This window comes from Oncorhynchus mykiss, chromosome 24 (assembly GCF_057628025.1).
Source record: "Oncorhynchus mykiss isolate SJ-2025 chromosome 24, ASM5762802v1, whole genome shotgun sequence".
NCBI classification, from domain to species: domain Eukaryota; kingdom Metazoa; phylum Chordata; class Actinopteri; order Salmoniformes; family Salmonidae; genus Oncorhynchus; species Oncorhynchus mykiss.
The window spans coordinates 11,669,221-11,696,048 of record NC_143045.1 but is presented as its reverse complement, the minus strand read 5'-3'; the positions used below and the strand labels follow the sequence as shown (position 1 = coordinate 11,696,048).

Genomic DNA, 26,828 nt, shown 5'->3' with positions numbered 1-26,828 from the left:
ATTATTTTTCTACAATGATGGCCTACCCCGGCCAAACCCGGACCTACATGTACAAATGACCTCGACTAACCTGTACCCCCACACATTGACTCGGTACCGGTACCCCCTGTAAATAGCCTCATTATTGTTATTTTATTGTGTTACTTTGTACTTTAGTTTAGTTAGTAAATATTTTCCTAACTCTTGAATTGCATTGTTGGTTAAGGGCTTGTAAGTAAGCATTTCACAGTAAGGTCTACTACAAATGTTGTATTCGGCGCATGTGACAAATAAAATGTGATTGGATTAGATTTTATCCATGACATATTGGGTAAATCTACAAGGACATATGGTTACACATCCTACAACAAAAAGGTGCTCCTAGAGTGCTGGGAACATGAATGAAATCTGAATAAAGTTTTGGGTGGATAGGCAACTGCATGGCGAGAGAGATGGGGTTGTTTGGGAGGGAGTTTAGCCCCTCTGTGGTTCTTTCTGCCATCCCACCTTGGTTTCTCCCTCAACCAGTGATAGATCTAGGTTTGCTTGAGAGGGTAAGACATGTTAAGGAGTAGATTCAGTTGTAAGTGAACATTTAAGGACACAATACTATGCTTTCTTAAATATATTCACAGATGGATCTAAGGACCCTAAAACAAGGAGGACAGGTGCAGCTTTTAGTGTTCCTGAGTGTAAGCTGGCAGTAACAAAAAGAGCAACGGATAATTTATCTGTTCACACAATGGAGTTTATGGCCACTGTTGGTGAGGCCAGACAGAGTAGTCATCTACTCTGACTCCTGTGCAGCACTGATGAGTTTAAATTAATGTGTGTCTCAGAGCAAACAGGACATATTGTATGACATTTTGCAGTGTTGCAAAAGATGGGGTATTTGTGATGTTCCTCTGGGTACCAGCTCATGTGTGAGTAGAGGGGAATGAGGAGGAGAATGTTATCCCAATGTTGAGACGGAACTGTCCATCAGTAAAGTGTAAGCCGAGAGATTAATAAGAACAGTGGTTGAAAATAAGTGGCAAGAGTTGTGGAACAGGGAGAGTAAAGGGAAGACACGTATAAGATCCAGGAAAAGGTCCTCGGGCCGAGAGAGAAGGGAGGAAAGTGTCATCACAAGGATGAGACTGGGACACACAAGGCTAAATAGTACATTGGAAGTGGTGGGGAAACATCCGACTGGGAGATGTGATCATTGTCAGGAGGAGATGGAGAAAGTGGAACATGTTCTATTTCCATGCCAGAAATATGAGAGAAAGGGAGCGATTGTAATTAGATTTGAGGAGTAATGGGTTTGAAGAGCCAGAATTAAGTGAACTGCTGGGGAAATCTTCAGGCGATGTAGTATTCAATCGTGTATTTCGTTTCTTTAGGGATACGAGATTATTGGGTAGGATTAGACTTTCACTGTCTCTAGTCCACACTCCAGTCCAGTTGATGGTGGTAATGCACCATAAAGTTGGTTGCCAACCGCCACATAAAATCCCCAGAAGCAGAAGAAAAGAAGACGAGTTTTACCTTCATTCACAGTAGGCTACTTTTTAATCTTTGGCTCTGCCATCTGTTCGTTTGGTAGTACTGCAGATGTGTTATAGCGCACGACCGCCCCCTGGTTTGTTTGCTCTGCTGATTAAAACATCCAAACTCCACTGACGAGCTAGCTAGCTTCTTTCGTCCATTTTGCTTTGCTGTTAGCTAGTTTATTGCAGAGATGGAAGACGGTGAAGAGCCGGGTTTAGTTCACTCTCACAGCTCTACTTCTGGGTCAAAATCGAGCAGTGACAAGATGTTTTCTCTCAAGAAATGGAATGCTGTTGCAATGTGGAGCTGGGATGTGGAGTGCGATACATGCGCCATCTGTAGGGTCCAAGTTATGGGTAAGTTTGTGTGTTACACCCATAGCCAACTCTTGATGAGCATTAAGCTAGCTAACAACAAGCTAAATACAAAAGCTTAGTGGTCAGTCAGTTATCTAAACTGATTAAGAGCTGTCCATCATCATCATCATCATCATGGGCAGACAGACTGAGAACGCTTCCTATTTGGAGAGCTTAGTTTGTTAACTCGTACCTAGCTAGCAAATAGACAACTAATGTTAGCTTGCTAATAAGCTAACACTAGGAGGTTAACGTTAGAATTCTGAAAACATGGCCCAAGTCATTGCCTGGTAGGACATAATTGCTAGCCAGCTGTATCAGTCCATGTGTCACAAATCAGGAATGGTCAGCGACGGCTGTGCACCAGTTTAACGTTAAGTAGCTAGTTAGCAAGGTTTCCTTGATATGTACCATCTCTCCACAGATGCATGCTTGCGGTGTCAGGCTGAAAATAAACAAGAGGACTGTGTCGGTAAGCCACTTTAAACGTCTTAGCCCAACATGTGTATAACACCAAACAGTATAGTTTGGTGTTATCAGACCAGTATGACCCTGTGTCTGCTCCAGTGTTGGGTGAAACCTGGATACTCATTTTATAGATCCTGAACTTGGCGAAAACTCCTACTGGTCTCACAGCAGATGTGCATGTGACAGATATACCTGAGTTCCTAGTCTGGTATATTGGGTTAAAATGTGATACACTGGCTTTATCTAAACCTTGGTAAAGCAGAATTTGTCCTGTGTATGCATTAGGATAAAACATATTGGTTTTGTGTGTACCAATATGCTTTACCATCTATTCAGCTCTTCTGCTGACATGCTGCATTTGAAAATACCATGTAGCACACCATTTCATAGTCTGCTTCTGTCTCCCCTCTTTCAGTGGTATGGGGAGAGTGCAACCACTCTTTCCACAATTGCTGCATGTCTCTCTGGGTGAAGCAGAACAATCGCTGCCCACTGTGCCAGCAGGACTGGGTCGTGCAAAGAATCGGCAAATGAAGTGCCTCTAACTTCCCCATCCTTCCACTGCAAGTTTGGACAGGAGACCGAACTCAATACTGCAACCTTCTATGTACATTGTGTGTGCTTGCTGCTGTCATTTCTTCAATGCTAAGATATAGATTGAATGGCCAATATCTTGGTGAAGATGTCCTTGCCCCACTCTTCGATGGAAATGTCGGCAGGTGCAGGGCAATGCTGAAGAACTGAGGATAGTTGCTGCGCTTGGTGTCATGGTTAACTTTTTTTTGTGAGAAAAAAGTTGGTTATTAAAAAGTCTAAGCATAGCTTTGTTATTTCTTCCTTTAGCATTTTAATGTGATGGTTTATGGTTAGATGAAGTCTGAACTCAGACCATGAGGTGTCTGCCTTCCTTGCTACCTGTAAGAGCACATTTCATACTTCACCTTCTAATCAAGAGAATGATTACAGAATATCTACGATTGTCTCGGCACCATGTGTAGGCTTTTGGGGTTTGGATCCATGGTGCTGCAGGGACTGTATTTAGCCAGAGAACTTCCCAGATTGCATAATTGGGGCATTATAATTGCATAATACATGCCAATTAGACAAGTCACACGTCCATAAGAATAGTCACGTTCAAATGATGAAATAATCGTACGTTCAACTTGAAATATTATATACTGCTTATATCATAACATGCATTTAATTTGAAACGCATGAATGGTTTGGCAAAGGTTTCGATGGATATTTGCATGGCAACAGCCAAAGTTTGAAAACATTTTCCTTACTCATCTTCTCTATGGTTACAAGCAGCCCTGTATGTTGTGTAGGAATGTTACACCCAGTAGTTTCCATTGAAAATTAGACCTGTATCAATTCCCACTCTATACAAACACACCTTTCCTACATTTGAACATGTCATGCTCCTTAGATGAAAACTGTTGGACAATTAAATATACATGCCAACTCAGTCTCAATCAGCAAAGTTACAGAAGCTGTTTTGGATACAAGGAGTTTCCATTTTACAGACACTCTTATCCAGAGCGACTTACCGTAAGTAGTGAGTGCATACATTTATGTACTGGTCCCCTGTGGGAATTGAACCCACAACCCCGGTGTTGCAAGTGCCATGCTCTACCAACTGAGTGCACGAAGATATGAAACAAGACCTGTGTTGCATAATAGCTGAGGTGATGTGTATACAGTGCGAAAACATGATGGAAAATAAAAACAGGTTTCACTTTGATACTGTAAATGTACAGTGCCTTCGGAAAGTATCCAGACCCCTTGACTTTTTCACATTTTGTTATGTTACAGCCTTCTTCTAAAATGGATTAAATCGTTTTTTTCCCTACTTTCCCGGCTGATGAGCAGAAGACGGGCAGGATTATAACTTTATTTTATGCTGTATATACAGCGCCTCAGGAAAGTCCACCTTTCCCACATTTTGTTATGTTACAGCCTTATTCTAAAATGGATTACAAAAAAAATCTACACACAATACCCCATAATGACAAATCAAAAAACAGTTCTAGAAATTGTACTAATTAAGTAAAAACTGTAATTGGAAATATTTACATAAGTATTCAGACCCTTTACTCAGTACTTTGTTGAAGCACATTTGGCAGCGATTACAGCCTTGAGTATGATGCAACAAGCTTGGCATACCTGTATTTGGGGAGATTCTCCCATTCTTCTCTGGAGATCCTCAAGCTTTGTCAGGTTGGATGGGGAGTGTCGCTGCACAGCTATTTTCAGGTCTCTCCAGAGATGTTCAATCGGGTTCAAGTTCAGGCTCTGGCTGGCCCACTCAAGGACATTCAGAGACTTGTCCCGAAGCCACTCCCGTGGTGTCTTGGCTGTGTGTTCAGGGGCGTTGTACTGTTGGAAGGTGAACCTTTGCCCCAGTCTGAGGTCCTGGAGCAGGTTTTCATTAAGGATCTCTGTACTTTTCTCCGTTCCTCTTTACCTCGATCCTGACTAGTCTTCTAGTCCCTGCCGCTGAAAAACATCTCCACATCATGATGCTGCCACCACCATGCTTCACCGTAGGGATGGTGTTAAGTTTCCTCCAGACGTGACGCTTGGTATTCAGGCCAAAGAGATCAATCTTGATTTCATCAGACTGAGGAGTGGCTTCTGTCTGGCCATTCTACCATAAAGGCCTGATTGGTTGAGTGCTGCAGAGGTGGTTGTCTTTCTGGAAAGTTCTCCCATCTCCACAGAGGAACTTTAGAGCTCTGTCAGCGTGACCATCGGGTTCTTGGTCACCTCTCTGACCAAGGCCCTTCTCCCCTGATTGCTCAGTTTGGCCGGGTGGCCAACTTTATGAAGAGTCTTGGTGGTTCCAAACTTCTCCTTTTAAGAATGATGGAGGCCACTATGTTATTGGGAACCTTCAATGCTGTAGAAATGTACGGGTACCCTTCCCCAAATCTGTGCCTCGACACAATCCTGTCTCAGAGCTCTATGGACAATTCCTTCAACCTCATGGCTTTGTTTTTACTCTGACATGCACTGTCAGGGACCTTATATAGACAGGTGTGTGCCTTTTCATGTCCAATCAATTGAATTTACCACAGGTGGACTCCAATCGAGTTGTAGAAACATCTCAAGGGTGATCAATAAAAACAGGATGCACCTGAGCTCAATTTCGAGTTTCATAGCAAAGGGTCTGTTTTTAATTTGTAAATCTTTTTGCAAACATTTCTAAAAATCCTGTTTTTTGCTCTGTCATTATGGGGTATTGTGTATAGATTTTTTTTGTAATCCATTTTAGAATAAGGCTGTAACATAACAAAATGTGGGAAAGGTGGACTTTCCGGAGGCGCTGTATATACAGCATAAAATAAAGTTATAATCCTGCCCGTCTTCTGCTCATCAGCCGAAGCACACCCCTTTTGACACAACAGAACTTTAAATGGACCCAGCTTACCTGCATGTTTTATCAGACTTTGTTACTCCTCATGGTTTTAGGCTACTATACTTGGCACTGATCTTGCCTATCGTGCTGTCTATGGGCTATGTTTAGGGCTCACTAAATGCAGCTCTCTGTTGCTTATTTAGCTTTGCCCCCAATCCCAGGTCAGGACTATAGCTCGGCGTAGCAACAATCTTTGTTGTTCTGCCTAAATCCTGACCTGTGGCCTAACCTTTACTAGACATCTCAAAAAGCAGAATATGATAATAAGGAAAAATGCTTTTCTATTACAAGTCTAATAGAGTCTGTGTAGATGAATGTGTTCTCTTCTCATAACTGAATAGAAATAGCCTGTAGCTAAAGTGATTATTCTAGGGAGATCTTTCACTACTTCTTGACAGAATTGAATACACAGTAGCGCAGGCCTATGTCTGTTATTACATCCATTCATCTCCTAAACCAGACATTGTCTTCACAAACTTAATTAATAGTCTCTCATCGCCTCAATGTGTAGCCTTTAACTCTTTGTTTACGTCTTTCTAGCCATAATATTATGACAGCGAGGCCAGCAACCTCACTACAGTTATGCTGGCATTGTCCCCATCTAAGTTGGCAGCTTGCTAAATATAGACCGACAAAAGCTTCTTAAGTAAGAAACCACATAAGTTCCTTTCCGTGAGCAGCGCCCATGAATGAGCACACAAACACTTAAGAGAAAATCCCTTGTGCTTTTTAATTCTAGATGAAGCATTACGTGATTGAGTCAGAGAATGTCTTCTGGTGTGGCGCAGATGTCGGAGCTGCTCAGTCACACCAGGGACCTGGAGAGAATTGGACACACTACAGGGAAAGAACATATTCTTAGCACCCCCTTCCAGCACCTTAGTAGCCTTAGCTCCCTGCTCAGCCACACGGTGTAGGAGGGACAACCCAACACAGCAGCAGCCAACATGTGTGACATGGGGGGATTGGATAATCTGGTGGCGAACACGGCCTACCTTAAGGGGGGCGACGAAAAGGAGATGAGGAAGAGGCGGCGCAGCCTGTCCCTGCCCAAGCCAGAACAGTGCGTGTCCATCCGCGCCGCAGTGGGGAAAGAATTTGAGATGCTCTGCGAGAGGCAGCCCATAGGGAAGAAGTTCTTCCGGCAGTTCCTCCTGGAGTCTAACCCGCAGTACGTGGCAGCTGCAGAGTTCCTGGACGAGTTAATCGACTGGGATCTGGCGGAAGGCGCTGGCAAAGATAAGGCGAGGACGAACATCATCAACAAGTTCTGCAAGGCTGACTCCAAGAGCTTCCTGTCCTACCTGACAGGAGAGGTAGCGGACAAGTGCAAGGCCGTGTCGGACAAGGATTTTGAAGAGGTGATGATGGGCAAGGTGAAGGATGCCACACGGGAGTACCTGAAGGAAAAGCCCTTCACAGAGTACCAGACCAGCCCTAACTTTGACAAGTTCCTGCAGTGGAAAGAGTACGAGAAACAGAAAATCACTGCAAAGTATTTTCATGAGTTCAGGACCCTTGGAAAGGGAGGCTTTGGAGAGGTAAGTCATCAAAAAGTTTACAGTGCAGCTGCCTAACTGACAACAGTAGTGAAATATTACAGTTGTAAAATGTAAACTTGAACACTGTTTTAGCACTGTTTCTAAGGTTATGCAACAGTTACAGTGAGAATTGGAATGGTACAAATACTAATGATGAGGGATGATAAAGAAGTCCCTAAAAATGATAATTGTTTGTACCTCATCTAACTACATACTGCCCAGCTAACACATTTGGTTCCTTGGAAGTTGTGGAAATGTTATGTTTTTGTTTGCAATTTGTTCTGAGAACGAAGCCATAAGTTTCCTGACCGGTAAACAATGGTTTTTTTGAGAACGTACATTTTTAGGTTGCAGGGAGCTTCTGAGAATGTTTTACTATGGTTACATGAAAGTTTTCCTGGGAGGTTTTATTAACTATTAATTATAGTTAATTATTAGTTTATTAATTATGTTTCAAGAATATTATTTATATTTTACCCCATTTTTCTTCCCAGTTTCGTGATATCCAATTGCGTTCCGATTACAATCTTGTCTCATCGCTGCATCTCCCCAAAGGGCTCGGGAGAGGGGAAGGTCCTTCGAAACATGACCCTCCAACACACGCTTCTTAACACCCTTCCGCTTAACCCGGAAGCCAGCTGCACCAATGTGTCGGAGGTAACACTGTTCAACTGACGACCAAAGTCAGCCTGCAGGCGCCCGGCCCGCCACAAGTAGTCACGAGTGTGATGAGCCAAGTACAGTCCCCCCGGCCAAACTCTCCCCTAACCTGGACGACGCTGGGCCAATTGTGCGCCGCCCTATGGGACTCCCGGTCACAGTCAATAACACTTTTAATAACACTGCTAGCTTAGTTTGGATTAACGTTTTTGGTCTCCAAGCACAGACGGGAGCACATGGAAATTCCTTTCCTTAGGCATTAATCATACAAACACGTTTATGTTTTATTGTGGCACGGCATCAATGAGATTCTTCTGTTCTCTGTCCATGGAATTAGTCTACTGTGCCACCAGGATAGAGCTAGCATGCCATGTTTTTTTGAACTCATACAAAGCTGTTTAAATCTATTCAAAGATACCCCATTTCAAAGGAAACAAGCACTCATTAAGTTCAGGTGTGGACAATTAGTGGGCGTGGGTTTTTGTTGATGCTGAGAACGGAATGTATATGTTTTTAAATAACATTCTTATAATGTTCCCTGAATGTTACTAAATTTATCTTGTGGTTTTTATGGAAAGTTTTCTTAACGTTCTGAGAATGGAATATATATTTTAAATAACATTCTTTGAATGTTCTCTGAACATTACTAATATTTTCTTGTGGTTTTTATGGAAAGTTTTCTTAACGTTCTTGGAACAATTTGAGAACTTGAATCCTGTAGGAAACGTTATGCTGTATTACTGAAACTCCCACAGAAGAACATTGTTTCTTAACCTTCTCAGAACAATGTGAGAACATGACTTTAAATAGAACCATGATGAAACCTGTAGGAAACATTATGTTGAAGTACTAATATTCCCCCAGGAGAACGTTGTTTCTTAACGTTCTCTGAACTATTTGAGAAACTTCCCAATGTCAAACCAGTTGGAGAACGTGCTTAGAACATTACCAACATTTTAATTAAATTTTGCCATGTTTGAACTTTTAGGAAACATTCTGTTAAAGCAATGAAATACCAAGAAAATATATTTTTTGTCAAGTTCCTTAAAGGTTGACTTTGGGCAAAAATGCTAAAATTAACGTCTTTAATCTGCATAACTGATCAATGCACCATCCTACCAGGTCATTTAAAGCTTAAAACAAAATGAATGAATAAGATATTTGGCTACAAGTTTACATGGAATGCCGTTTATTTTTTTCTTCTTTATTTTAAAAAATTTGACCCCTTTTTCTCCCCAATTTCGTGGTATCCAATTGTTTTTGGTAGCTACTATCTTGTCTCATCACTACAACTCCCGTAAGGGCTCAGGAGAGACGAAGGTTGAAAGTCATGCGTCCTCCGATACACAACCCAACCAAGCCGCACTGCTTGTTAACACAGCGCGCATCCAACCCGGAAGCCAGCCGCACCAATGTGTCGGAGGAAACACCGTGCACCTGGCAACCTTGGTTAGCGTGCACTGCACCCGGCCTGCCACAGGAGTCGCTGGTGCGCGATGAGACAAGGATATCCCTACCGGCCAAGCCCCCCCGTATCCCGGACGACGCTAGGCCAATTGTGCATGCCCCACGGACCTCCCGGTCGCGGCCGGTTGCGACAGAGCCTGGGCGCGGACCCAGGGTCTCTGGTGGCACAGCTGGCGCTACAGTACAGAGAAATGCCATTTCTTACCAATATCTACAACTTCCGTCCAAAAACAAATTCTGTGAAATGACCTCAACACACACTGGAGGAGTTCCTGGCAAGCTGAAGTGGCTAGCTTAGCTAACGAACTAGCTACAGCGGTCGCTTTGTGCAACAAAAAAAAACTGAATGACACATCGACAAATCACCAAAGGCACATCCCAATTCTGCTTAAAAATGTTGAAAGGCGGAGTTGGATCATTTTTTGTGCCCATAGTCGACCATTAAATGTGCTGAGAATGTTCCAAAGCCAAGCATCAATCCTGCACCATTCCCATAAAGTTGTGGGAAGGTTGTATGCTAAATAACCATAGGACAACCATGCTCTCACCAAGCTCTAAGAAACATATGGTTCTCTGAATGTTTTGTGCTAGCTGGGTTATGTGATAGCTTGGGGATCTTATCATACATTTCTCAGACATATTAGTTTCAGTCCCTCTCTCTCTCTGCATAGGTGTGTGCCGTGCAGGTGAAGAACTCAGGCCAGATGTACGCCTGCAAAAAGCTGTGCAAGAAGCGTCTGAAGCAGAAGAATGGTGAAGGCATGGCACTACTGGAGAAACAGATCCTGGAGAAGGTCAACAGCCTTTTCCTGGTGAACCTGTCCTATGCCTACGACACTAAGACCCACCTGTGTCTCGTCATGACCCTGATGAATGGCGGCGACCTCCGGTACCACATCTACAACATTGGCGAAAAAGGCCTAGAAATAGACCGCATCAATTACTACATTGCACAGGTCACCACAGGAATCCTCCACCTGCACTCCATGGATATAGCATACAGAGACATGAAGCCAGAGAACGTGCTACTGGATAGCTTCGGCCAATGTCGACTCTCGGATCTGGGGTTGGCCGTGGAGCTCCCTGGCGAAAAGACCATAAATCAAAAGGTAAGGGCTCTGATAGGCTGAGATGAACTCGTCATCCTTGTTGTTTACTGACTGTACATTAACAACAATGACTGAATTTGTTTTAGAGTAGGGTGAGATGACATGGTATTATTGATAAGTATTTATCCATGGTTAGGGATCTATCCATAACCAGGGTTTTACATTATTACCATCCCACTGGGCATAAACTTGTTGAATCAATGTTGTTTCAACATAATTTGTAAATTTTGATGTAGAATCTATGTGGAAAATACATTAGATTTTGAAAAAAAGTAATCAACTGTTGTTTTGAGGGTGACATTTCAACCACGGGATTATGTCATCATGGTAACAAAATTTCAACATAGACAAACCATGTGTAAAATATGTTGAATTTGTAGCTTTAAAACAACGTCAGATCTTCAACGTTATGTCCACTATCAGAAAAATAACATTAGGCTGGGCAGCACCTCTTACTGGAGATTTGATCTGTCTACAGCTAGGCTTTGGTCTCCCATCCAGGGTTTTAACCAAGCCCAGCTATGATATTTGTCACTGACTTTTACCAATGTACTATCTTGGGAATGACTGACTGTACACTGCCCTTCCAGCATTATGTACAGTGGGGCAAAAAAGTATTTAGTCAGCCACTAATTGTGCAAGTTCTCCCACTTAAAAAGATGAGAGAGGCCTGTAATTTTCATCATAGGTACACTTCAACTATGACAGACAAAATGAGAAAAAAAATCCAGAGAATCACATTGTAGGATTTTTAATGAATTTATTTGCAAATTATGGTGGAAAATAAGTATTTGGTCACCTACAAACAAGCAAGATTTATGGCTCTCACAGACCTGTAACTTCTTCTTTAAGAGGCTCCTCTGTCCTCCACTCGTTACCTGTATTAGGGGGGGGGCTCAGGTCAGGACATGGCCAGGATAGAGGGCTTACTGGAGGCTAGTGCAGGGGAAACCTGGTGCAGGCATGTGGTGCTGATGTTACGAAAGAGCTTTGGTAGAATTCAGGGATATAAAGTCCCTGATTAGGGGCATGGTGAGCATAAGGGTAGATTGGCATATGTAAGGCTTGAATCAATTAATCAATCAATCAAAAGTTGTGCTATGCCACTGATTAGCTCAACTATGTGAAGTATTGTGCTGTAGTCCACAGTTGATATAACACTGAACATTTTGTTGCTATGGTATGGAACCCTAGAACTAGGCCTAAGCAAACCCTCACTTCTCTTTCTCTGTTTCCTTCTCTGTCATCACATCTCCCTCCTCTCCCCTCCTCTCCTCCTACCGTCTTCCCTCTCCTCAGGCTGGCACAAGTGGCTACATGGCCCCAGAGATCCTGAAGAAAGAGCCTTACCGGATGTCAGTGGACTGGTGGGCACTGGGCTGCAGTATCTACGAGATGGTAGCAGCTCGCCTGCCCTTCAAGGACTATAAGGAGAAGGTGCAGAAGGAGGAGGTGGCACGGCGCACCCTCGAGGATGAATGCAAGTACGAGCACAAGAACTTTGACGAGGGCACCAAGGCCATCATCGACCTCTTCCTCAAGAAGAAAATTGACGAGCGTCTGGGATGCAGGACCAAGTAAGAATTGACCGCAGTTTCGGCCCAGAGATATTCCTGAGTACATGGGCGAACCAGGAACAACTCTAGGGCCCTCTAGAGGTTTTTCTGGTCAGGTCACATGTTCAGGAAAAACACCTGGTTCTAGGTATCAGGTCAGGTGGACTTGGGGGGAATGTATATTTCTCTGACTTCAGCGTGTTTCTCTCATCCAGGAACGAAGACCCAAGGAAGCATGAGTGGTTCAAGAGCATTAACTTCCCTCGACTGGAGGCGGGGCTGATCGACCCACCCTGGGTTCCCAAGCCCAACGTGGTCTACGCCAAAGACACGGGGGACATCAAAGACTTCTCAGAGATCAAGGGCATTGTGTTTGACGACAAAGATGACAAATTCTTCAAGGAATTCAACACGGGGGCAGTGCCCATTGCTTGGCAACAGGAAATGATTGACAGCGGACTTTTTGACGAGCTGAACGACCCCAACAGGAAAGAGTCGGCCCCTGGATATGACGACGAGGAGAAGAAATCTAAATCCTGCACGCTTTTATAAAAGCTCCTCTATACTATAGTTAGGACTTTTGTAATTTTCAAAGCTATCTCATTAAGAACATTGTGACGATAATCATATCCACAAAAAAAAGGTGTGGCAGTAAAATCCAGGGTGGCAGTAAAATCCAGGGTCAGGTCAAGGAACGTATTTCCACCATTTCACACCTTTTTTTGTGGATATGATTCTTCCTGCTCTCCTACATTGTAATGATCATGATAAACCACAGCACTTACGATGATATCAGCAATCGATAAGGAGCTATAGGTCATTTTGCCTGTATCATTGAGCAGAGTCAGTGTCTGTGGTATAATCAACAGCAAATAGCTAGACCAGAGCCAGAATGGGAACTGTGCTTTACAGGCACTGGCATAGTTGCAGTAGCAGGCTTCTACCACAAGGTGTCCTCAGATATCTAGATATGTGGATATTCACAAAACCTTCTTCTCTGTATTGACCTGCATGTAACATCTTGCCTTTTTAAAATGCATATGGTAAGATCTCCTGTTCATTTTCTTGTGAGTTGTGGTTTTATTGGATTGCAATGCTTTGACTCTTAAAGCCTTAGAGAGCATTAACTCTCACTCCTTCACAAGTCTATCCCAATGACCAACAAACTCCCAAACCATATTTTAACAAATGTATAAATAAATATAAAATGGATGTCACTGTGTTCAGTCTCATAAGCTATTTTTAATAGTATTATGTAGGTTTTATTTCAAGTGCACTATAACAATGTATATGCTAGCTTATTTTCACCCATTAGTTACATTTAAAGGCCCAATGCAGATGTGTATATATCAATATCAAATTATTTCTGGGTAACAGCTGTAATAGTATTACATTAAAATTGACAAAAACCTTCATTTTAGCAAATTACTATTTCTCAAGTTGTCTGGGAGGGGTCTGAGTGGGGAGGGGAAAACTGAAAATTAGCTGTCATTGGCAGAGAGGTTTGGAACTCTCTTTGTTATTGGTGAATTTTATCGCCTGGTGATGTCACCGGGAAAGCCAAAACTCCTGCCTTTGCAAACCTGCTAATTAGGTCCTGTGTCGATTGTATTTTCAACAAGCAACTATCAGGAAATAACACTGATCAAATTGTGTTAGTTTCATCAGCTGTTGTACAATATGACACAAAACACAGGAAAAACATCATTTTGACTGCACTGGGCCTTTAAGAATGTGTGCACATCATAATGCACCTTACTAATTAAGTATGTTAATAGAATTGAGAAACCGAGATGATCATTGAGGATTTCAGTGTCTGTATGGACAGTTTATTATAGTCTGTGTAGGAGTTGAATGGATCTCAGAAGAATGTTAAATCAAAAGCTGGTCCTGTTTTGTGCTTGTGTCTTTGTTACGTTGAGCTTCTCGAAGTGACATTTGATTTGTAATTTTAAAATGTAAATCTCTATTTCTTTTTTTTTAAGGGATTGGGGATGCTTGTGGTATGTGAATGCTGAATGGAAAGGTGATATGTGCAATAGGAAATTGTAGAAAATCAAAGAAATAATGAAGGATTTTTATATATTTATTTGAAAATGTTTTTTTATTTCCCTGTATAATCTGTGTAAAATCAGTTTAAATTCAACCTCAAGGGCCCCTTTTCTCTGCCTGAATTTCTCCCACTTGATTTGAGAGCCAGTATGCTTAATGTCACAGTCTTTTGCCCTAGCGAATTCACCTCCAACTGCCTCAATACTCACAATACAGATATCATCTACCATAAACTAATTCCATCTATCTTCCCCCATTCAACACTCAGATCAGATGTCCAGCAGTTTATGTTTACATAACATATTACTGCCAGGGCTCCATTTTTAATCTGATAAATATCATTTACTAATGGATTGATACACAAACTCTGGCGTGTAAGTCTTACAGTTTGGCAAAACACAGACACATTTGTGAACAGGTTTTGAATGTGTGGGACATAAACATGTGCGGTGCTAAATCCTGAGAGAGGCGACCTAACAGGACTGAGATGTTCTGTTGGCGGGTGTCTGTTGTGGGATTAGAAGGGGTTTAGATGGAAACCCAAGACACAACCAGAGCCTCATCACACGTAATGGCAGATGAGGGAGTCATCTGTGGACGACTTGTTGACAACATCAACCCGTCGTCAGGTCTCGTGGAACATGTTTTTACCAGGCGCCTACGACCTTCAGCCAATGTTTAGTCCCAGGGTCTTTCAGAGCAAGGAGTGCAACTGTGGCCTTCCAACGCGGCCCTGCTGCAACCTCAGCCTCCACATGCACACACTCCTGTCCTACACACACACACACACACACACACACACACACACACACACACACACACACACACACACACACACACACACACACACACACACACACACACACACACACTTAGACATACACACTTAGACAGACACACACTTGTTACCTCTGTTGTGGCACTGGGTATTGAAGATCAAAGTGGGACAGGGTGTAATTTGGGATATGTGTTTAGTACATGCTTGTCTTTAGGATTAACGTGTTATCACGCGTGTGATATAACCCCATTTTCCTCCTGAGGAATCAGTGTGCATGTTTGTGTGTGTCTGTGTTTGCCCCGTGTGTGTGTATAATATGCACATGCGTGTGTGTGTATAATATGCACATGTGTGTGTGTGTATAATATGCACATGTGTGTGTGTGTATAATATGCACATGAGCGTGTAGTACAGGTGAGAAATGGCTGAACAGTAGACACAGAGCCTATTGTCTGTCCAGAGGGAGAGCAAAGGAGAGCCCAGGCCAATCGCGTGGGAGGATGAGGAGGAAGAGGGCTGGTCATGGCTCCCTGTCTGACACTCCAGTTAGTTTACTTTACCACAGGGGAACTGTTTAGCTTTTGGTTTACATTCAATTTCTCCAGCTTCATTGCTCGAATTTTTCACATTTCTACAAATAAGTGAAGTCCTCCGTGCCGTCCAACAGAAACATGGTGTCTGTGTTTGACGTGCTTCCTCTCAGAGGCTCAGTATGGTGTATCCATGGAGCCAGACCCCAGAGACCCCTGCCAGGGTGGGGAGGAGATAGGAGTAGCAGGCCTGGGAGTCACAGAATAAACACAAATACACACACACACACACACACACACACACATACACACACACACACACACACACTGCATCCTCTCTCTACTAATGTCCGAAATTACATCCTCCTTCTGCCACCATCACCTGTCACTTACAAGCACCAAATCCCAAGGAAACGGGTAGGTTGGAGCTCATCAAAAGTTATTGCATCCTGAAATCTGAGTGGACTGCAGTGTACCGCTTACTGCAGTGTCTTGCCTCCAGACTGTAGGGTGGCAGAGGAACAACACATCAAAAGAGTGAGAGAGGATATATAATGATAGAGATACGGTATTAAGGAAACATTTTACGACATATACTCCTTTTCCTGAGTGCTGAGAAATGATAGTGCATGTGTTAATGTACTTAAATGCAACCTCTGGGGTTACTAGCAGAGCATTCTTTGGCGGTTAAGTGTGTGTGTGTGTGTGTGTGTGTGTGTGTGTGTGTGTGTGTGTGTGTGTGTGTGTGTGTGTGTGTGTGTGTGTGTGTGTGTGTGTGTGTGTGCATGTGTGTGTGTAGGTGCGTGTCCGTGTGTGCGTACGTGAGGGATAGTAATAGTGTCTTGGACGCAGGTAAGATTCCTCCCTGTTGGATCTGTTTCCCATAACCATAACACACAGTAATATAAGTTGTCAGGTGCTACGTGTCTCTAAGAGTGTATCCAGTTGTAATCTAATTATGTGGTGCTTTAGTGCATTCTTTTTTGCCATAGTAATGTGACTGATGGTTGGCACAGCAGGCAGTCTGGACTGGATCCAAGGCCATCGCAGTGTGTGCATATCTCACCTGTCCATACCTCACTTAACTTCCCAATGTGTGTGCGTGTGCGTGTGTGTGTGTGTGTGTGCGCGCGTGTGCACTCAGATCCTGTCCCCTCACCTGTCTATGCCTCACTTAACCTAACACTGTATACCCATGACCCAGGCAGCCTCACAGTGGAAATACACAGATCTATTTCACTTTCAATTCAATCCCAGTCCATTCAGGAAATTTGATGGAAATTCAATTAATACGTTTTGTAAAAGTCTTCATCTGTAACTACAGATTTTCTGTGCTCAATTAGATTTCATCCCATCTCTGAGCTGTTTTCCATGCCCACGGTTGAAAGCAAGTAGGCCAAAGTTGATGATCCTCAACCACCCTTTAAGACAGTGCAGTATCGTGCCCCAGACCTGGATTCAAAAACTATTTGAAGCCGTTCAAATACTTTGAGCATTTTCTGTAGCCTGCCATTAGTGCCATGTGGGCGGGGTTTGACATTTTGGCTAATAATCTACTAGGTTGTTAAGCCAGGAATGCTCAATAAAGCTCAGATAAAGTATTTGAAATGATTTCAAATTCTATTTGAACCCAGGTCTAATCCTCAGTCCCCTGTTAAGTTTACAGTTGAGAGGTCAGTTGCAGTGCACTGCCCTCAGGGTTTTTTTTTTTGACAGACATACTAATTTAAGAATCACTACTTTGGGCTCTGTGGTGCCGTCTCAATAAGACTGTCGATCAGTTGGTATTTAAGTTCCGAGTCCGACTGAGCTCAAGTTGCCTTTTCAATCACTGTAGCCGAACGCCTGTTGTAAATACTTTAACTGGTAACATACCAATACCACATATCTAAACTATGTGTAATTTAATCTCTCATATTTATAGTTCTGTTGGTTGACATTTTACATGCGAAGGCAAGCAAAGACACAGTAGTGAGCTCTACAGATAAATGAAGACATATACATTAGACCATTTTATATGATAATGATAATGGTGATGAGAAACCACACACACACACACACACACACACACACACACACACACACACACACACACACACACACACACACACACACACACACACACACACACACACACACACACACACACACACACACACACACACACACACACACACACACACACAGAGCCCAGATGTTACTGGACTTGGTCTGTTGGCTTCCCTTCCTATGTTTATCCCAGCATGCATAGTTGACTCTTCGTGTCCTGCAGAACATTATTTGGTCCTGTGCTCTTTTCCACTGTGCCTCTTTTCCACTACAACTCCCATAAAGTCACCATCCATGCCTCTTAGAAGAGGGCATTCTCCAGACAGCAGCTCTAGTCACATGCTTTGTCAAGCCATTATCACATAATAAGTATGTGCTTTCACAGCCATTTATAACATAACACCATTCCTTCACTGCCATATTCCAGGTATTGTTGTGACAAGGACATCTTAATGGGTTTCTTGGCTGAGAAGTTGGAATAAAAGGTGTTCTGGATGGATCACTTGGGCATGGTCACACATGCATGCACGTAAACACAACCCACACACGCACAAACTTACCTTCCCCGCTCACTATACACACACATACACACACACACATATGCCCCGGCCTTGGCACCTCTGAAAGCAGCCTTTGATGGCCTATTTTCTCATTTGCCGTTTGGGTTGGCATCGGACAGGCCCTCCTCTCCCATCCAGTGTGGGCCCAAGGCGCCTCCAGCCCCCCTTTGACAGATTCATGGAGCCTGCAGGGAGTCAAACTGCTCTCACCTGTTGTCTCTGGCAGCCCGAGGGGAGACGATTAGCACCCCTTGCTGACAATATGCTCTTTGTTCCCCTTCCTTCTCTCACTCGCTTTCGCTGCCATCACACTCGCTTCTCGCACTCTGTCTGCCTCGCTCTCTCACTCAGTGCCACTCTTTCTCTCTCTTACTCTCTGTCACTCTCTCTCTCTCATTCTCTCTCTCTGTCCTTTCCTATGCCCTTGTGGGCAGAATGTGCAGTGTGTGGAAAACAGTTGAGCACTTTATCACAGATCAGCAGGTTAATCCTGTGCAAATAGATTCTGGAACGGGGTCACATATGTCCTGCGGAGGTCTCTCCATCCGGGCCAAGCCCAAACTAGCTTTAACTCATCTCAGTGCAATTATATGAAGATTTAGAGGTCGAACGCTTAGTTTAAACATTAGTATCATCGTACATGAAGTAGATTAGGCTAAAAGTTACAGAAAAATCTGCTTCCTGAAGCACTGTTCCATTCTGAATGCATTAGCATCCATTAGAAGGGACCACTAGGCCTCCCATAGATGTCTGAGTGGTGGGAATGTGTGAGAGGGCCTGTGTCCCTTATGGCCAGGGAGGGCATGAGATGCCGACACACACACACACACACACACACACACACACACACACACACACACACTGCGGCCAGGCAGAGCATACATGTGTGCTGTGCTGAGAGCAGGCAGTGTTTGACATTTCCACAGCAAAGGGTCAAGGCTTCGCAGCTGTATAAAGTGGCCTTTATTGGCCAAAGGGAGAAAGGACTCTGTGAGATCCGGGTAAGCTGATAGGCTCCTCTTTACATTTAGCGCATAGTGGAACCCATTGAAGGATATTGGTTCCCTAGAGGAACATACTGTATTGAAGGAGTGGGTGTGGCACATTAAGGAGAGTCTTGTCTGATGTCAGTCTGTTGCCACCCTCAAGGTAGTGTTGTGTGACTGTATGCAACACTGCAAATTACCACCACACATATTATCAACATGTTCTCTCTTTCACAAGTTATTGTCCCCCAGGATGAAATCGGGGCGGGGACTGTGGATCTGTCTCCGTTCTTTTGTCACACGCAATATCTCTGACAGCCCTGGACAGATTTTGAAGAAACATGGATGAATGTTGCATCTTGCCATAGAGATCCATCATTTAGAAAATTAGTAAAGGCCCATTTACTGTTACCCTTGTTAACCGTTATTCGTGTGGCTACCCTATGGCCTGTATACAATGTAAATCAACATGACCTTTCCTTGTAATGATTAGCCAGTTTGGGTTATAATTGTATGATAGAACCTCACTTACTTTTATATGTAATTAACCATTCATCCAACCCTTAACAAAATAGACAAATGTGTATTAACACATCGCCATGCTGTTTGTGGAAGGATCTGCAGGCCTTCCTCTGAGTGGAGGAGAGCAACCCAGGAGAGGCAGTAGCAAATCTCCTCTCAGCATCACTCTGTAACAAACGTTGCCCCTGTGGGCCATTAGGAATGCAGCCATCGCCATGCTTTAGGGCGCCGCTGATAGGCCCTGACAGATTGAGTCCCCCTCTGGAGCTCAGCCTTCCTGCTCTCAGACATACTAGAGCTTTATTAGAACTCCAATCTCACCTAGAGGAACCGCGTTTCCCAGCATGACCTGCTCCACTTTTGGCCACTGATTGGCTGACGGCCCCTGACGCTCTCCCGCCCATGGCTCTGATTGGTCGGATATCCCGGCCTTGGGCGCAGCCAATCCCACGGCAGAGGAAATGGGTAGGACACGTGTAGTAAATCAAAGGAGCCCGGGCATACCTCCAGCCAGGACAAAACACCCAAGGAAGCAAATTAGGTATTCGGACTCTGTAAAAGTCTCCAGCCTGCGCAGCGACATATAATCTCCTTAACTGAGATACACAGATGTCTCTGTATGGAGTTTTCTCTCAGCCATACGTAGCACTTACAGTACAGCTCTGCCAGAAACTACTTGAAGTGATCATACTAACAGTACAGAAAGGTACTATACACTACATTTCAATGGAAGGCGGAGACACAAGGAGTCTTTGAGCGATTTAACCATTGGCGACAAGAGACCAGGCGACCACAGTTTGTCAAACTTTATGATCAGCAACTTTATGATCAGCAATGAGCCCACTTGATAACCAATCAGTGGAAGGAGAGTCTTGCAAATTAGCTTTGACACCGTGCTGGATAGGCTTATAACCACCATGCTGTTTTTATCCTGTACCGACAACGGGAGATCTTGCTACAAAGTATATCTTCTGGTATAGCCATACTGTTAGGAGGGTTTAACTCGTCTAGACTGAAGTGGGTGTCTGGCCTGATGACAACCTGAGCCGTGACTGAATATTGGGCAGCGTTGATATGATCCTATCTCTGACAGGAAGGTTTAACATAGACACACGGAGCTGTAGGGCCCACTCACCTAAACAGCATAGACCACAGAGTGACATATCTATTGGATAGACACTTTAGTCTGTCATAAGCTTGACCTCTGTCACCTTAACACACAGAGTGGTCAGGATGTGAGCAAGTCTTGCTTCCCTTCCTCTCTCATTGACTCTTTGGCTCTCTGTTTCTCTCAGGTGCGTATCCAGACTTTCTTTGTAAACTGTAGGTCTACTGTATAATATGCGTGTAGAAAACCAGACCATGATATGCAATGCTACGCCAAGGAAACCTGAAACTGCAGCCTTTTAGCCCACTGTCATCTCTGAGATCTGCTTCCTGTGTTGTACAGTATGTTATAGGGGTGCTCTATCTCCCTCTACCTCTATGGTGGTGTGTATGGGAGGAGGGGATGAGGGTCTGAGGAACTCTCTTACATGCTTTACGCTAGACCTCCCTCGCCTTAAAAAGCCCTGGTCTGTTCTCTGAGCGGTTAGTTAGACAGTTACTAACAGATTGAACACCTCGACGCATTCAACATGAGGGGTCACTGCTCAAGGGACTTTCCAAATGAAGACACCTCTGAATTACAATGGCTTATGATGGATTTGTTTTAGGAACAGGCGAGGCCATGTTGTGCCGGTGCAGCAGTTTCCTCTCCTTTGATGAAAGTGTGTGTGTCTGTGTGTATCTCTCTCTCTCTCTGTGTGTGTGTGTGTGTGTGTGTGTGTGTGTGTGTGTGTGTGTGTGTGTGTGTGTGTGTGTGTGTGTGTGTGTGTGTGTGTGTGTGTGTGTGTGTGTGTGTGTGTGTGTGTGTGTGTGTGTGTGTGTGTGTGTGGAGGGACGAGGGGTTCTGCCTTTTCTATAAGCATGAGAGATTTATGTACTGTATATATAGTGTCCTGCAGATAAGTGGACTACAGCATAACTAGCCATAGGGAAACAAACAAGTTCTTGAATAAAGGCTTTCTGTATAGCAATGTCTGTGTGGCAATCCTCTATGTCGTAACTGTGGTTGTCAATAGTGGGTTTGATGTGGAGGTTTCAATAATCAGTCATACAAACACTAGCTGGAACAAGTCAGAGGAAAGAAATTCAGGTACACATATTAAACGTTTGACTTTTTCCAGGAGCAGGGTTGAAGGACAAGGATGAGGTGCGACTAGACGAAAGCATCCAGCAGGCTTTGGGACAGAAGAAACAGTCGAAAGTAGATTTTATATGTCCCCACGCAACCAAAATACCCTGTGTCCGTTGGCTGCCACTGAATGTGTGCTTTATACTCTCACACCTAGAAGAATGAAACCCTTATTAATGGTGGGGGTGTGCTGCCAATCATAGGTGTCCATACTTTGGAACGAACACAAAAGTCGTCAGTTAACGCTGTGTATTGTTCCACATTCGGGAATATTGGAATATATTCATTTGGGATATTTGGTAGAGATATAAGTTGTGGTGTGTCAACAAGGGATTTCTCCTCTTCAGAGAATGAACTGATTTAGTCTCACATTAAACCTTGAGGTGTTTGTTGTCTCTAGTTATTTTATCACTTTTATTTCACTCACCCTTTTATTATTATCCTTTTAACCCTTTTTTTATGTGTCAGCCCATCTTTAGTCTCATCCCTGTCCTTGGTTGGTTTTCAGGGCTCAAGCAGTCAGCCTGTATTCGGCTACGTTTAAGAGTCTTTCCTGGTCAGGTCATGTGGACTGGAAAAACTGCTGGCCCTACGCTTAACCTCTGCAGCCATGGTTGATGCTAGCTCTCTGCTAGCTTTCTCTGAGGAGGCCTGTGGTTGCTCTATGGTAATGCTCGCAGGCACAGTGTCTGTAAAGTGATCCACAATCTATCAGCAGGCGATCACATAGCAGGAGGGATATCAGTGCCATCTCAGGCATGTTCCAACTCCTGGGTTGGGCTGCATTCTCTCCGTTATACTATACTGTATTTTGGGTAACGTTACGATACTACAAATCAAATCAAAACCGGACCATCGTAAATATCAGAGACTCAAAGATGAAGACGTTAATATAGACTGTCAGACTTCCCGTCAGGATAGTGACTCTGTTCATCTTTGTGTTTTTGTAGTTGTTTTTTTGTTTTCTCCAAGTTTCCCTCCCTCCATGTCACCCAAACTAGATGTAGCAGCACTATCTACCATTCCCTGTCAACACAAATCAAAGAATATGACTCTGAGATGCAGAGTTTCCCGAACCTGAAATATCTAGGCACGTTGAAACACAAACTGCGACTCAGATTCTATTCAGATGACATAGGCCTGGTCTTGAATAAAACACAAACTTCTTCTGCTCCAAACTTTTTGACACTTTTTAAGAACAAGGCATAACACTGTCTGACTTGGCCCCCACCACCATATGCTAAAAATTATCATACAAGTTTCTCTTTGTATCCATTTTTAAACATTAAGGAGAAGAATTGAGCCTTTGTATGAGGGAGGTTGTGTGTTTATACAACAGCGCCAGCACCAGGAACAAGAGAAAGACCCCATTGCTGCCGGTGGAAAGGGGGAAAGACTCAGAGTCTGGGGGCTGGGGACTAGAGGTGGAAGAGAAGGAGAAAGGAGCCCTTTGAGTGACAGTAATTTAGGAACCTGGGCTTTTTATGATTTTCCTGCTTTAAGGAAAACATGCAGAGTTCTAGGTACAGCACTTTGGACCAAATCAAAGGGGTCTTTTTCCTCGTCAGATTTTGTGTGTGTGAGGGTTATACATATCCTGTCTATGTGTGTGCTTGTGCGTGCGCTCGGCGTGCGTGCGTTTACATGCATGTGTCTGCCGATGCGAGTGTGATGTGCGTGTACTCAAAGGGATTAAACACTTTGTCTAAGAGACTAGTGGAAGCATGAAAAACTCAAGACTGGGTCCTCTGGATACAGCAAAATGTGAGCACACACTGTACCACAGTTCTTTGAGTCATGAGAGGTTCACACAAACTGCTTGTAAAATTGTAATAAATCTGAGTGTTTTCATCCTAGCATAATCATGTTGTGTCCCTTACTAAAGTGAAGATGTTTGGCCCATGTCCAAGCACTCGGCAACACTGAACAATAATACTTTTCTTTCCATTATCTTGCAGACAACAGAAATGTGTCTTTTGCTCACAACCCAATTTGTATTTTCCTTACAGCTCAACATATGTAGAAGAGGAGATATGTTTTTCAAGTCCAGAATATTCATGGCTACTGACAGTGCAAATAGGATTTACAGTACACAAACCCTGTATAATCTCACAGCAAGCTGTCACCACCTCAAACGATGCATATAAAATGTTCAAATTCCACCGGCAACAAATTATCGCGCAGGGGAACAATGTGTAATGTTCCCTTAATGGCTCCATTGATTGATTATTGTTTTCATCCACGTCGAAGCGGTGCAAGAAATGAATAGGAGCCCCCAAAACCCTCTAGCTTCGTGCATACAGTGCTCAGGGAGGCTTGAGGTTTGGAGGTTTCAAAACCACAGTGACCCTTTTTCTCCCTCCGCTTAATTTCTGGAGTTTTCCCCCCGAAACGAGACACTGGATAAATTATGTTCAGTATGAAGGCCCCCTTGTTCACTCAAAATAAGAAAGAAAGACACCCTGGTCTGGTAACAGAACTTCCAGAACTTCCAAATAAATTCCCCTGAAGCATGTACTTTTGGGCACACTAGTTGGCTGCAGTCGGACTAGTGGCTGGCGGATTTGAGATGGGGAGGACTAGTGGTGGAGAAGAGAGACGGGGAGCCTGTCTCATTTCTCCATGATGGATGAGCCTATTAGCTGTCCCAAGTAAGCCCAGGTTTATCCTTACACACCTCACAACCAGCGCCTTGTGGCAGACACATGTGTTGATTATGGCAGGGGAAACGAATGGAGGATGAATGCAGTGGTTCTAGAGGTTTGGACAATGCAAAATGGTTGCCTTTTATACTCAGACATATGACATATGACAAACAGACCCAACTAAACAGATTCTGTATTATACTACAGCGCCTTCAGAAAGTATTCACACCACTTGACTTTTCCACATTTTGCTGTGTTACAGCTTGAATTTAAAATAGATTGTGTTTAGATTTTTGTATCACTAGCCAACACACATACCCTCATATTGTCAAAGTGGATTTGTGTTTTTCAAAATTGTTGCAAATTCAAGCTGAAATGTCTTGAGTCAGTAGGTATTCAACCCGTTGTTATAGCAAGCCTAAATAAGTTCAGGAGTAACAATTTCCTTAACAAGTCACACAATAAGTTTCATGGACCCCCCACCAGGTGTCTCCCGTTTGTTCCCGTTATTCCCTGTGCATTTATACCAGTGTCTTCTGTCTGTTGCCAGTCAACCAGCGTGTTTTCCGTGCTCCTGTTTTTCTAGTCCTCCCGGTTCTGACCCTTTGCCTGCCCTGACACTGTACCCGCCCACCTGCCTGACCAATCAGCCTGCCCTGACCTCGAGCCTGCCTGCTGCCCTGTACCTTCTGGACTCTGACCTGGTTTATGAACTTCTGCCTGTCCTCGACCTGCCTCTGGCCTGCCCCTTTTCAATAATTATCAGTGACTCAAACCATCTGCCTCCGGTGTCTGAGTCTGGGTCTCGCCCTGTGTCATTATAGTACTAACTGGCCCTGACTGACCCAGCAGACTCGGACCGGCTCCGTCTCGCTGTCTCCCTGCAGGGATCCACCATTGGAAAACATGAGGAGCTAATTCAGAACCTAATGGAAGGGCTCCATTCACTGGCGGCACGTTACGACCAGCGTTTCAAGACGCTACTGGAGCAATTCCGTGGACGATCTCTAAGGCAGCATGCCACAACGGGAGCAACAATCCGCCATTTGCCTTCATCTGGGAGATTTCATGGCAGAGGTGAGGAAGGTGTTCGATTCTCTGGTATCCCGGAGAGAGGCAGCCGAAAACTACTTGGATTACATCAAGACTCCTGTAGTGTGGCAGACTACTCAGTAGATTTTCGCACGCTGGCCGGCGAGAGTGCCTGGAATCAGGAGTCCCTGTTCGATACCTTCCTTCAGGTACTGTTGGAGGAGATAAAAGACGAGCTCGCAGCTCGGGAGTTACCTTTGGACCTCGATTCCCTCACTGCCTTAACCATTAGGATTGATGGGCGTCTACGGGAACGCAGGAGGGAGAGGAGGTCTGGTCTCGGTTACACTTGCCCATCCGCTGCTGCTTGCTCATCTCCGAAGAGGTCCAGAAGTCCCCAACGTCTGTACTTCCGAGAGGAGCTGAAGCCACTCGAGATCCCTCGGGAATCATCGGAGACGGGCAACTGGGCAGAGCTAGATTATCGCCTAAGGAACGTTCATGTAGGTTGAGCTCCAACAATTGTCTGTATTGTGGTGCTGCAGGGCATTACATAGCCACCTACCCAGTAAAACACCCGGCTCATCAGAAAGTATGGGTACGCTGGTGGGCCAGACTGGGAATTTTCTAACTCTCATTAGGTAGCCTAGTGGTTAGAGCGTTGGACTTGTAACCAAAAAGTTGCAAGATTGAATCCCTGAGCTGACAAGGTAAAAAGCTGTCGTTCTGCCCCTGAACAAGGGAGTTAACCCATTGTTCCTAGGCCGTCATTGAAAATAAGAATTTGTTCTTAATTGACTTGCCTACTTAAATAAAGGTACAAAAATCATTTTCATGTTATCCTGTTGTGGGGTGACTGGTCTAAATCTCTCCGGGTGCTCATTGACTCTGGGGCTGATGAGATTTTTATGGACACTACTCTGGTATAGCTAGGTATCCCCACACAACTCCTCCGTTCCCATGGATGCCAGAGCACTGGACGAACGATCCATTGGCAGAGTCACACACAGCACAGTTCCCATTAATCTGGGGGGTATCAGGCAATCACAGTGAGTCCATACAGCTTCTCCCCATTGAATCTCCCCACATCCCTGTTGTTTTTGGATTTTCATGGCTCCAGAGGCACAAGCCCATTATTGATTGGAGCCCGTTCTGCCACTCACAATGCCTTAAGGTGACGCAGCCTCCCCCGGGACGTCCTCCAACTGGTTTTATTTAAATGTTTTATTTAACCTTTATTTAACTAGGCAAGTCAGTTAAAACCTTTTGACTCCCAAACCCGCATGCAGGAGCGTAATCATCGCCTGAAACGAATTAGCATAACGCAACGGACATAAATATCCCTAGA

General features: G+C 44.0%; 2 protein-coding genes across 2 annotated transcripts; both read left to right on the top strand.

Annotated features, from left to right (window-relative positions):
- The first annotated feature begins 1,476 nt into the window (after positions 1–1,476).
- LOC110503734 (RING-box protein 2) lies at positions 1,477–3,157 on the top strand. The gene is made up of 3 exons (XM_021582219.3): positions 1,477–1,868; positions 2,293–2,340; positions 2,752–3,157. The coding sequence occupies exons 1-3, from the start codon at positions 1,703–1,705 to the stop codon at positions 2,868–2,870; spliced, it is 333 nt and encodes a 110-aa protein (XP_021437894.1). The 5' UTR covers positions 1,477–1,702; the 3' UTR covers positions 2,871–3,157.
- A 2,684-nt stretch (positions 3,158–5,841) lies between these two features.
- Positions 5,842–14,175, top strand: LOC110503733 (rhodopsin kinase grk7a). The gene is made up of 4 exons (XM_021582218.3): positions 5,842–7,298; positions 10,097–10,534; positions 11,834–12,111; positions 12,306–14,175. The coding sequence occupies exons 1-4, from the start codon at positions 6,705–6,707 to the stop codon at positions 12,640–12,642; spliced, it is 1,647 nt and encodes a 548-aa protein (XP_021437893.2). The 5' UTR covers positions 5,842–6,704; the 3' UTR covers positions 12,643–14,175.
- Positions 14,176–26,828: the final 12,653 nt, after the last annotated feature.

Coding starts and splice junctions, on each gene's coding strand:
- LOC110503734 (XM_021582219.3), top strand. CDS start 1,703: ATGGAAGACGGTGAAGAGCCGGGTTTAGTTCACTCTCACAGCTCTACT. Junction 1,869..2,292: donor CTGTAGGGTCCAAGTTATGG/GTAAGTTTGTGT, acceptor ATCTCTCCACAG/ATGCATGCTTGCGGTGTCAG. Junction 2,341..2,751: donor TAAACAAGAGGACTGTGTCG/GTAAGCCACTTT, acceptor CCCCTCTTTCAG/TGGTATGGGGAGAGTGCAAC.
- LOC110503733 (XM_021582218.3), top strand. CDS start 6,705: ATGTGTGACATGGGGGGATTGGATAATCTGGTGGCGAACACGGCCTAC. Junction 7,299..10,096: donor GAAAGGGAGGCTTTGGAGAG/GTAAGTCATCAA, acceptor CTCTCTGCATAG/GTGTGTGCCGTGCAGGTGAA. Junction 12,112..12,305: donor CGTCTGGGATGCAGGACCAA/GTAAGAATTGAC, acceptor TCTCTCATCCAG/GAACGAAGACCCAAGGAAGC.